Source organism: Puma concolor, chromosome C1 (assembly GCF_028749965.1).
Source record: "Puma concolor isolate L17-30 chromosome C1, mPumCon1.1.hap2, whole genome shotgun sequence".
In the NCBI taxonomy this organism is placed as follows: domain Eukaryota; kingdom Metazoa; phylum Chordata; class Mammalia; order Carnivora; family Felidae; genus Puma; species Puma concolor.
Genome location: NC_141674.1, coordinates 149,768,479 through 149,781,449, shown reverse-complemented (window position 1 = coordinate 149,781,449; position 12,971 = coordinate 149,768,479). Strand labels below are relative to the sequence as shown.

Genomic DNA, 12,971 nt, shown 5'->3' with positions numbered 1-12,971 from the left:
TCATGTACACAAACCAAAGCCAGACAGCGCCTCCTCCCTGCTCCCACACCAAAATCCAAACCCATCCACAGGAAGGGACACCACAAGGCCCCTCGGCTACACTCCCAGGCCCAACTGTTCACTCAGATGTTCGTGGGAGCAGCGCTCACTGGCTCTCAGGACTGACCAGAGCTTCCCAGGAAGACTTCACTTCTTTCTGGGGGAACTGGACCAAATATCTTTAAGACTATGTCAAAATCATAACGTAGTCTATAATAAATTCCCGTAGTCACATCAGCTTCGTAGCAAAAGGCATTCAACACTTATGGGCCAATAATGCTTTTCCTCCCACCTGTTTTTGTTTTTGCTTTTGAACTAGTTTAATATTTAGCTTTAAAGAAGGGCTGCAGATACCCAGCCTTGCTGTAACAGCCACACCCAGACAGTAGCTGAAGCAGTACCAGATTGCATATTAGGGTTTTATACCAGTACAACCCAGTTTGATGTTCATTTATCCTACCCTGATACAGAACTATGTGGGTATAAAGACTAACTGAATGATACAAACGTGAAGAACTTTCATCACCAACACAGAGTTTGGTGTCTGACCAAAGTGTTTGAGAGTGACTGACAGTACTAAAGGGATCCTGTTCCCTGTCAAAACAGACACCAAGATTTCTGGAACAGAGAATTACAGAATGCTCTTCCTAGTTCAGGCAAAAAGATTCATGTTAACCACTGAGTATTCTGGGATCTCTTGGAGCTGTCCCCCTTGTTCTGAAATTATTACTGAATGACATTTAATATGCATGTGGTAGTATTACTATAAAAATAGACTTTTCACTCTTTTCTTGAGGGTAACAAGATCCCCCAGGATTAAACCAAGGCAAAGCATTGTCCTCAGGATAGTCTCTACTTATCCACTGTTTCATTTAATACAAAACAAATTCTATTAATACTCTTTATTCCATATGGAAAAGTACAGTAGTTGTGCAGAAACAAAACTACATAACAAGAGTAAGACTTTCACAAATATTAAAGAAAACAACAAACAATAAATAAGCCAAAGTACTTCTAGCAGAACTCAGGGAAAGCCTAGAAAAATGATAAAGCTGTACAAAGTACACCGTTCACACTCAGGCACAAATGTTGAAGAATGACACCAGATTTCCTGTTCGTACAAAACCATAATGATGCTCAGAGGAACGTCGTTACAACAATTCATTTTTAAAACTTTCTGTAAATATAGAACTTACTTCTCCCCAATTCTAGAAAATAAATTTCACATCCCACCATATAAAACAACTATTCTCCTACCTCTCTCAAACTAGCATTTTAACATCCTCCAATAGCACACCATTTTCATATAAAAATACCTTTAAACCAAGGCTCATTGCTGTACCTTATCTTTACAAATGAATAATACATCAGTTAGGATTTAAGTAGCACCTCAAAGGTGTTCATATAAATGAGATAAAGTGCTGTTACTGGTATACTGTTAACATGCCATAGTAATATATCGTTCAGTGCAACAACCAGCATGAATGAAGCTTACAAAGAACATGCAAATATATGAGGTTTTTTTATGATTAACTACTTGAAATAGTTATATTTACAAGTCAGAATACAACTTGGCTATTTAATATGTACAACATGTGACTATAAAGTAATGATTGTATAATGAAACAAAAGCAACAACTAACCATACCTTAACTATCCAAATTAAATACTGTCCTTAAAGGACCCTGGAGGGCTTGTTCCAGGAATGGTGTCATTGTTAAAAGCAGTTTGGGAACCAGCTGAGAGCGAATTTACATATCGTAAAGAAAGCTGTATCCTTAGTTTAGTCCAAATCCAACTTGACCACCAATCCTGCTTCCAAATGGCTTTATACTATTTCCAAATATTATAAACACCTTGAAGTGGGAATATAATTCCAAAAAGGTGCTATAAAAATGTTTTTAGTGAGAACCCTAACATGGAAATAAAAGAGAACTACTATGAAGGTAACAATACTTGGATATTCTTGTATTTTGCTTAAAAAAAAATGAAAAGAATCAGCTGTATAACATTTATAGTCACACATGTTCAGCCAGAAATTTTTATATATTTATGTGTAAAAACTGGGATTTGACTCAATGGAACTGAAACTTAAAGATTCCATCTTTTCCAGAATACATCATCTGGATATTTGTCATAAGTTAAACCTATCACTTAGACATTTACATTCTCTAAGAAATATTATGATTTTACCACATATCAAACGCTAGGAGAAAAGTGGTAAAAACCAATTTCATAAGAGAAAACCATGAGTTAATGTCTTCTTGGTGGTCTTAAATTTTTTAACTTAATAGGCATAACTAATTATAAATTTTCATTCTGGTTAGCATTCTTATTTATGGTGACTCCTAGCTATTTATCAAAGAAATTTTATCCCATATTTTATATATATCAGTGGCATCTGACCCACCCCCAAGGAATAAAGAAAAAAAAAAAAATACATGGCTACAAGGTAATTTTTCTCACAAAAAACCTCTGAATCACCACCAGGAGGTGGCACACGGTTTCCCCAATCCCACATATGCGTCTCTCTTAAGGCTCACACATTTGACTCTATGAATGATCGCTTTGGTTTTGCTGAAGGGAGGTGACTCCTGTGAGCTTCATTACTGACATGAGGCTGCTGTTTGGAGATACTTTCCTGATACAGATGAGAAACAGTCTTAGTGATCCTGCTATCTTGACAGTGGACTGGAATTTGGCATTTCTTTTCTTCTAGCTCCTTCACCTGTGACCCATTATGGACACTTCCACCCAGGGTAGAAACAGCACAGGTTTTGGCTTGGCTACTATATCCTCCTGCTTGTTTGAGAGAGGGCTTCTCAGAGTTCAAGGATTGCAAACCGGCTGCAGAGGACGTGTTCAGCAGTAGCCCCTCCGGCACCTGACAGTGCCAGGTACGGTTTGGAGGATTGTTCTGCTGCTGGAACCTTGCAGTCTTATCCATGATGCCCATGAATGGAGTACTGCGTGGTCTGTGCTCAGCTGTCCCGCTTTGACCCTGGCTAACAACCTTGTCTTTAATGCGAGCATCCTGTCCTTGGACTTTGAAGCCATCTGAGAAACTGCTGCTTGAGGTCAAACTACTGGTTGAACTTGACATCTTTATGCTGCCAGACGGAGAACCAGAAGAGCCTGAGCTGGTGAGGGAAGCCGGGTGTCGCCCGTCACCGCAGCTCACCGGCCCTCCCTGGTTGAGAGGGGCTACATCCACGGCTACGGAGGCGTGAGACAGAAGCCTCTCTGCAGTCTTTACCTTGCTCGGTAAGGGGTAAGCAGCACCGCCCTCGCTGTGCTGCAGCTGGACACCGTGGCTGGGGCCCAGCCTCTCTCCAAAATGGCCAGACCCGGAGCCCACAGTCAAAGTGCCCGTGCCCTCCAAACGCTGGGTTCTGCCACCACCAGGAGCTGCAGGGATCCCACCTGGCATAGGGCTCGGGGGAGGATTCTGAGCAGCGACCTGCATTTTTGTGCTACCGTTTCTCACGCCGGCCTGTCCAGCACCCAGATGTTGGTTGGTCTTCACGATCTGTGCCTGCCGGGTGGGCTGCAGGACCAGCCCGGGCGGAGCTACAGCTTCCCTCGGGGCCTTACCGATGACTGGCCTGTGCTGCGGGGACACCGGCCTCACTTTGGACTGTAACCCTTCTTGAAGGTTTCGGATATACGGAGAGGGGACACAGGAGGATGGCTGAGACCTGGGCGGTGGGGAAATAGACTCTTCCTGGGAGGAAGTTTCTTCTTCCCCAGCCTCCTCAAGATGGAAGTGGTCGTTTAACCCAGGGGTCGGAGCGTCCTCCTCGTTGTCGGAGTCATTGGGTGGGGCTGGCGCTGGGCACTGCTGTTTCTGCTGCTGGCTCCTCTGGAGCTGCTTGCATTCCTCCTCGACGCGGGCCACCAGCCTCCTGATTTCCTGATTGGTGGGACAGAGCTTCACAGCTTCCCGGAGGTCAGCCAGAGCTGCGGCAAACTGCCTATACGTGGAAGCAGAGGATACAGTTAGGAGCCACGTGAGAGCATGCTCCCAATGTAACTGTTCATAAAACAGTTCTGCTGAAAAGAAAGAGAAGGGGAGGGGGGCGCCTGGCTGGCTCATCTGGTGAAGTACTCAACTCTTGATCTTGGGGTTATGAGTTTGAGCCACACATTGGGTGTAGAGACTACTTAACAATAAAACCTTTAAAAAAAAAAAAAGGCAGCTGAGTGAGTTTGGCACACCTACTGTGGTGGACAGGAGCTATTCTACACGAGCTTAGAGCTACTCCACTAGGTGGGAGTGAACGCTGACCCACACCTGCACCATGCCAGGGCCCACACATCTCTAACCACCACTGGCCCAGGAGCAGGAACAGACATAAACCAGTGGGTGTTAGAATCCTCTTAGTTTTCTTCACCATTGCCTCTCACCGTGTCCATCTCTAACCCAAAAGCCTTATAGGACTCTCTTCCCTTCCCCACCTCCCCTGCTCTAATGTCTCTAGCTGGCAGGTTCCCTGTGAGCACAGACTAATAGGGATTCTGTGTTGCAGCAAGTGTGCAGGGAAGGAACAGTTACTGGGATGTCAGGAGAAAACAAAAGTCTAGCCATCACTGATAATATCCACTGCTGTGCCCCTTGGAAGCTACCAATTTAGTATCAAAAGGGAGGAGAGTCATTAGAGCAATGCTGGTGAATCAGAAACTCCCAAAGTCAACAGCAGCTCTGATACCAAAGAGACACAAGAAGGCTTCCTTAGTCCTAGATCAGACCCCAGACAATACCTGCTATTTCTCTTCGCTCTTGCCCTGGCATAAAAGGCTTCATAGGACTTTGGTTTCAATTCGAGAGCCTTGGAAGCAAATTCTTCTGCCATGCCAAAGTCCTGGTGTCAACATTTAAATACAGGAGTCAAAAGAAGCACTGAGACATGAGTACAGACATCTTTTTAACAGATTTCCTCTCAAGGTTAGCAGAGAACTGGGACGTAACTGAATAGGTAAAGGGCAACATAAGTTTTACTTATTTTGTTTTAAAGTTAAGGAGTTTAAAATAAGTAAAGTTAGGAGATAGTTAATGCTTTTTCATATTTTAAGAGAAGAACCCAGTAGAGAAGTAAAAACGGACGACTCGGGACAGCGGGTAGAAGCAGCGCACCAGAAGGCAGGGGAGCATGCAACGCGCAGGCGCACGGAGGGTCAGATTCCAAGAGGGACGGAGACGCCCACTCACTGCAACGGCAAGGTGGGCCGCATTCGCGGGCACAGAAGCAGGCGGTCAATGGATTCGGTGGTGAGAAGATGAAATGAACAACAACAGCAACGAAAAGCAGGAGAAAGAAGTACTGAAGCACATCTATAGTTTCTGTTTACAAATTAACTATGAGTTAACTACTGAGAACTACAAATTAACCGGTTACTGGCATACGGATTGTAACACACCCGTGTTGAACTTTACAGCACCCTTTTGAGTCTGGGAAGGGTGGCCCGTGACAGAAGTGCACGTTGGCAAGGGGAGGAGCGGCAGCCGGCTAGCCTGTCACTGCTGAGGCGAGGAAAGTGCCTTCCAAGTGCATTCCCTCAGCACTCTATGGACGCAGTGACGGCGATCACGTGACGGCCACCTAAGGAGAAGCAGCCCCCCACACGCCAAGTTCACAGCACCGTGCAAACAAACCACACAGGAGGCTCCGTGACTCCGTCTGCATAAGGGCTGGCCTTCACCGCTAGAAAACACTCTACTGCTAAAGGAACAGACTAAGGTAAGGGCCCACAGCTTACATTCGTTTTTCTTCGGCAGCGAGACAAATTGAGATAGAGGGAAACTCTTAGCTCATTGAATGGTCTTATGTCCTCTCCAAATCCTTCCCGCGGAAACTTCCTTAAGGCATACTGGTACCTCTGGGCTGCCTCTTTCATCTTCCCTTTCTAGGAATCAAAAAAAGCACAGAAATTGATCCTTTCCCGGATGCTTCAAGATGAACAGCCTCCTGCAACTTGAAGACCCTGGTGAGGTTTCCGCGTCCCTCTCATCCCGCAACAGAAACCATCCGAGCACATGGAAGGGTCCTGCAGAGGACACAGAGCCCTGACCAGCATGAGCCCGCACAGCCTCACTGTCCGCATGGACTTCTGCACCACGTGCTTCACGGGGAAGGCACAAACTGGTTTTCTAGGAAACAGTCTGTAAACTGCCTAATTGATAACCATCAATCTTAATACATCAGATTATCCTCTGTTATATATTTTTGAAAACCATTTCAGGAATGATCCTTCCTCGACAAATACTTTAATGCTAACTGTAACGATAGAAATCAGATAAAGAAATGATGCCCTGGGGCGCCTGGGTGGCGCAGTCGGTTGAGCGTCCGACTTCAGCCAGGTCACGATCTCACGGTCCGTGAGTTCGAGCCCCGCGTCAGGCTCTGGGCTGATGGCTCGGAGCCTGGAGCCTGTTTCCGATTCTGTGTCTCCCTCTCTCTGCCCTTCCCCCGTTCATGCTCTGTCTCTCTCTGTCCCAAAAATAAATAAATGTTGAAAAAAAAAAAAAAAAAATTTAAAAAAAAAAAAAGAAATGATGCCCTTCCCAAGGCAAGTACAGTCTTGTGGAGAAACCCAGAGCTTGCTGTAAAATAATCATTTGTGAGAGGAACTAAAGTATGGGCTTTAAAAACTGGAACAGCACCGCACATCATTTTCAAGGCTAAAGAAATCAATTTGCTCAGTCAGTTCCATAGCACAGCAGGTGTGAAGTCTGCTGAAAATGGCTTGATATTTCTAACATAATTGCCTACCAAAATTCATATTAAAACCACTTCAAAGCCACAACAACATATACTCTGAACTCAATTTCAAACGGATTACAAGTCAGGAACCCCGCTGGGTCGTGCTTTTGCCTACATATTTGTTATTATTAAAAAAAGAAAAGGGAAAAACTAAATGCAGTCCATGCAGCAGCCTCCTGATAAAAGGATTAAAATGGTCATAATGCAGTTTTTTGTTTTATTTTCAGAACTTTTACTTCTGTCTAATTACAGACCTGGAAAGAACAGTGATCTAGGTCTATGGCCTAAGCATCTATCTAAGCCAGGGGTGGGCACACTACAGCTTCTGGGCCAAATCTCGCCTGCCACCCATTTTTACAAATGCACTTTGACTGGGACATGGCCACACCCATCTGTTCTGTATCACCTGTGGCTGCTTTCATGCCACAGCAGCAAAGCTGGGGAGCAGTGACAGAGACCATATGGCAAAGCCTATTTCCTTGTCTGGCGTTTTACAGAAAAAGTCTGCTGACCTCTGATCTAAACTAATGGCTTATTTTGGAAATTTTACTTCAAATTTTATTTAAAATGTTTACTTTTATTAATCTTTAGATTTCCATTTCTAAGGGAAAATGGGGAAAAAATTATCTCCCCAGTAACTGAGTATTATATATTCCTTGACTATCTTAAGTAAAAATATCTCTAGAAACTGTTTCAAATTGCAGAAGCTTACAACTATTAAAAATAAGATAATAAAGTCTTAGGAGACTTAATGATTCTTTTCTTCAGAAAATGTCTCCTGAGTGGCCCTTTCCTGAATTAAGGAATGTCCTGCTTGAGGCTACTCTACCTTCACACCAAGGCTTCAGGCCATACGTCACAGTCATAGCTGTGAGGATTCATTCAGAAATAACAGTTCTCAACGACAGAATAGTGTCTTCCACCTTGAAGGCTCTGCTGTGGAGACATGAAAGCCTGGGCACGAGGCCAGGTGTGCATCTCCCAGAGCGTCCACGGAAGCCTGGCTACAGGTGTGGTGGGCAGGAGCATGGTCCTGCCCGGTCCACACCAAACTAAGAGGTTGCTCGTAGGCTGTCACATCCCAGAAAAGGGCGATACCACTTACTTTGTACATCATGTTTCCTTCCTCCATCAATTTCTGTAAAAGTATAATCAAAATATCAGGTTTGGAAGTAGCCATCGCCCAGGCAGCATTTCCTGCAAAACAAACATGCATTCAGAGGCACGTCAGTGCTCCGGGAGGGAAGGAGTTTACTGCTGCTGGGGCCAGATGGCAGCCCAGGTCACAGACAGCAGCATACTGTGTCCTGCAGCCTCCAGACAACAGTACAAGTAAGGACAGGGAGCAGGACCCCCAGGAGTTGGTCTCCCTTCCAATCTGCCTCACGCTGAATGAGGCTCCTGGGAGGAGGCTGTACCCCGTGCACCTGTTACTCTGATGAAAAGAGTGCTGGGAAACCAAGGCGTCAGAGCAGCCAGGCCCATCCCTCCCTTCTGCTGGGATTTTTGGGGAAAATCAAACATGGCTTCTGAATAATCTCCTTAGCTTCCTGCAGGGCCCATGTCTGCTGGTGAGTGAAGGCACGTGTTCTTAGCAGCCTCTCGCTCTCTGCTGCAGTCTATACTGCATCTGCCCAGACAGGTTGGCTCTGGCTAGTCCGCCCTCTTGTCACAGCTCATGTTTTTCCAGCCGCCAGCCCCACTTCTGAGCACGTGCAGGGAATAATGCTTAAGAGAGGACAGTCTCAGAGTCAGACTACTCTGCTCCACTGACTCTGCTGATTACCATGACCTTAGGGAAGCTATTTACCTCCACTGTGCCTTGGTTTACTCCTCTGCAACATGATGGTGTTATCTCTACCTACTTAGAGGGTAGGTGAGGATTAACTATGATAAAACATGAAACTGCTCAGAATAATTACTGGTACTGTGAACTGCTTAGTAACATCAGATCTGTTCATCTTTGCCACAGTCCCCTCCTGGGGGCTGCGGGTGGCTGAAGGTCTGGCGTATTAAACTACGAGAGCCATGTTCTTGTTGCTCTTTACCCACACATTGTGAGTGGGGGCTCACGCTCCGACCAAGCACAGAGAACGAGGCTCTTCCTACTCTGCGTCCCCTCTGCCCTGTCATTATCCTTCAGTGACACCCCTCCCCCATCTAGTTTCCAGTAAAATCCCATGAACTTTCCTTCACAGAAACTGCTGGAGTTGTGGCTACCCTACCCGGCTAGACTACTCCAGAACAGTGGTTCGCCAATTCAGCTGCTCAGCAGAGCCACCTGTGAGCTTTCTTAACCACATAACCAGCCTCCCCCGAAGAGCTGAATGGAGCTGCTCACTGCCGTGGCTCCTGGGCATCCCTAACACCCTACAATTCTAGACTGGTCTTCAACATTGGCCACTGCTTTCTACCCACACTGCAGTGATAATGTCATGAGTTATTTAAGCATTCTGAAAGACTGTGTTTAAATGAGCCTTGTAGAGGACAGAAAAGAAATCTCTAGGCACCTGACATCTTCTTAACCTGGGATCAGGTAAGTCTTTATGGCCCCGGACATACTCTAGAATTTGAAGTGAACCTCCCTCTCCCGCTGCTGAGATGAGGTGTTCACTGACCTAATTTGGCTCCTTTTCTCAGCAGTGTAACCACTACAGATGTATTTCGACAACCAATGGCTCTATCCAAGGGGCGCATGCCGCTGTGGTCCACGTGCTCAATCACGGCTCCCTTCTCAACCAGATACAGTACCTGCAGGGAGAGACAGAGCCCTGAGGGGTGGCTGGTGGCAGAGGTGTCACACCCCACCCACCTCTGCATCCTGGGGTGGAACTGGCAGTCTTAGCTTTACTGTGCTCTTCAACACCTCTGGCCATGAAGGGTCCTAATGGAAATGAAGCCAACGGGTAACCGAAAAGAGGGCTATAATCCATAGCTAAAGTCCACTCTGCCATCAGCAATGAGGGAGGCGGGTGAACACTCCTAGGGAGGGACATGTTATGTACATGCATTCATATACCACAGAGGAGTATATGCATATCAACTTCCCAGACCACAGGGATGACCACAGTCATCTTTTCATCTCCAATTACTTAGGAGGCAGACTTCTACAACAGCTTCTACATACTGGCAGTCTACAGCAATGGGACCTCTGGAAACACTCAGACCCACACAGCCTGGGTATAGCAAGCTAGAAAAACTAGCAGCTTGAGATTAGAAAAAACCAATTATTACTCACTTTAAGGCTTAGGAAAGAGACTCAAATATTGGGTATGTAAAGAGGCAAGGTTTGAGACCATGGTACATAGCTTGATTTGACGTGGTATGACAGCAGTCACTCAGAAATGGAACACAGAGGAAAAATCACTTGGGCTACTCAAATGGCTGAAAAGAAGTCACCTTAGATTTTCATGTGAATCTGACAGTCCACCAATTATTCAAAATGACTGGAAGGATTAATATCCATAATATATAAAGAACTCCTACAACTCAACAATAAGAAACCCAAATAACCCAATCTTAAAAAGGATATGAATATACATTTCTCTAAAGGTGATATACAAATGACTAAGAAGCATATGAGAAGATGCTCAACATTATTAATCATTAGAGAAACGAAAATCAAAACCATGAGATTATCACCTCACATTATTAGGATGGCCACTATCAAAAAAAAAAAAAAAGTGTTGGCGAGGATGTCAAGAAATAGGACCCCTGAGCATTGCTGGTGGGAATGTAAACTGGTGCAAACACTCTAGACACAGTATGGAAGTTGCTCAAAAAATTAAAAATATAACTACCACTTGATCCAGCAATCCCACTTCTGGGTATATATCCAAAAGAATATAGATAAATCTTGAAGAATCTACAGGATCCTGAAGAGATATCTGCATAGCCACAGTGGACTATTGTAAATTGTGACTATTCACGATAGCCAAGAGGTGGAATGAACTCAAGTGTTCACTGACAGATGAAATGATTGACACAATGTGGCACAAACAGTCGAATATTATTCAACCTTAAAAAAGGAAATCCTGTTACATGCTACAAGGTGGATGAACCTTGAAGACATTATGCTAAGTGAAATAAAGCCAGTTTATAAAAGGAAAAATATTCTATGATTCCACCTGTATGAGGTACTAGAGTGGTCAATTCACAAAGTAGAATGGTGACTGTCAGGGACTGGAGGAGGGAAACAGTCTTATTTATTGGGTACAGAGTTTCGGTTTTACAGGATAAAGTGTGGATATTAGTTGTACAATAATGTGAAGTGTACTTAGCACCACTGAACTCTTCACTTAGAAATGGTTAAGATGGTAACTTTTATGTTATGTGTTTTTAAATCACAATGAAAAAAAATTACCCTAGAATGCTAAGCTCCTTCACTCTTCCTAATGCTGACAAACTAGGATTTGGTAAGGTAATAGAAGCTGAAAAATAAAAGTATGGATATGTGAGGTTTAAACAGCTGTTTTTGAAAATCAACATTAAGTACAATTTACACTGTCCAGGAAATTGAGACCATTTAACATGAACATCACTGCCTTCTAAAAAGCATCAAGGCCCAGACATGCAGAACAAGGATGGCTTTTGTTCTAAATTCCATGGTTTCCAGAAACACAGTATCTCTCTGGCTAATTTGCACATTAGACATATTTAATTCTTCAAAAATGGTAAGTCTGAAGGAGCTGAACATTCCTTTAACACCTGCTTGGTGCCTGGGATGTGGAACTTGACAAAGACATGGTTTCTGCCCTGAAAGACATTTTGTAGTTCTTATATTACTAATATTTTATCCCTTCTTCTCTCAATTAAACATTTGGCAAAGGGATGAATATAGTGCCCTAAATATTTTATATTATTTGTATATTATTTATATATATATATATTTTATCTATGTAAATAATGTGACATTATATCTATATGCATCTATAAAATCTATATAATGTGGCATTGTCTAGAAATAATATAAACATATATATGAGCAGTTACTAATCAGATAATTATCTGGTTTATTTTTAATAAATAAAAATCAGCATTGTCTAGAAATAACAATATATAAATCTATATATAATATTTATTTTATTATATATATATAATAAATATAAATTATATTTATATATAATATAGATTTTTATATATATTATATATTTATATCTAATATATAAATCTATATATAATATAGATTATATTTATATCTATATATTTGTTGTTTTATTTATTATTTATTTTTATTATTTACATTATTTACATTGTCTAGAAATATGTCTATAATATATAGATATATATATAATATGTATATTATATATAGAAATATATATGTAAATATATATGTAAATATATATAATATAGATATATTTATATTATGTCTATATGTCTATATTATGTCTATATTATAGACACCATATAATCTATAGATATATATCTCTATTATATATATTTATATATATTATTTATATTATTTCTAGACTGCCACATTTTTATTAAAAATAAACCAGATAATTATCTGATTAGTAACTGCTCATATATATAAAAAAGTGATTTTTAAATGCTCTGTAGAGGAATTCTATTTATATGGGTTACTAGAAGAAAATAAAACTACACACGCATTTGTGTATATATATATATACACACACACACACACATATACATATGTTCAACATATGTTTGAAGACACAGTTTGTAATCATATATCTTGAAGGTTTTAAGAGTCTATTAAAATCTTTACTAAAATTCTGCCACAGACTGAATGCCAGAGAATTAGAGAAAAATGAAAGCTACCCCACAGCATACAAGTCCACACTAACCACACTCAACACGGCCTCACATGCACTCTGGGAATAATTCAACTCCTGGGTTTCGCTGCAGCACTGGCCTGGTGTGCAGGTGGAGTGTGTGACCACCTGCAGGGTACCTACGGTCTCTGCGTCACCGTAGAAGGCGGCCAGGTCCAAGGGAGTGCGGCCATTCTTGTCCGTCTGGTCTATCTCGGCTCCTTCCTCAACCAGAAACTGGACCACTGCCCTGTGACCCTTCAGACAAGCCCAGCTTAATGCTGACAGTCCCTCTTTGTCCAGAGAAGAAAGGGCAGCACCTGAAAGAAAAGCCCATTCGCAAAATATGAGCTCGGTAAGACAAAGCCCAGAAGCCAATCGATTCACATCTGCAAAC

General features: G+C 42.7%; 1 protein-coding gene across 16 annotated transcripts in view; it reads right to left on the bottom strand.

Moving 5' to 3' along the window:
* Positions 1–926: 926 nt before the first annotated feature.
* TANC1 (tetratricopeptide repeat, ankyrin repeat and coiled-coil containing 1) overlaps positions 927–12,971 on the bottom strand; it is a 242,412-nt gene continuing 230,367 nt past the window's right edge. For all 16 annotated transcript variants that reach the window (XM_086718668.1, XM_086718675.1, XM_086718667.1 and 13 more), the window contains 6 exons: positions 12,719–12,894; positions 9,419–9,551; positions 7,906–7,997; positions 5,797–5,943; positions 4,801–4,901; positions 927–4,013 (listed from right to left, as the gene is read on the bottom strand). In XM_086718668.1, the coding sequence (XP_086574794.1) occupies positions 2,579–4,013; positions 4,801–4,901; positions 5,797–5,943; positions 7,906–7,997; positions 9,419–9,551; positions 12,719–12,894 (2,084 nt within the window). In that variant the 3' untranslated portion in view covers positions 927–2,578. The remainder of the gene's footprint in view (positions 4,014–4,800; positions 4,902–5,796; positions 5,944–7,905; positions 7,998–9,418; positions 9,552–12,718; positions 12,895–12,971) is intronic.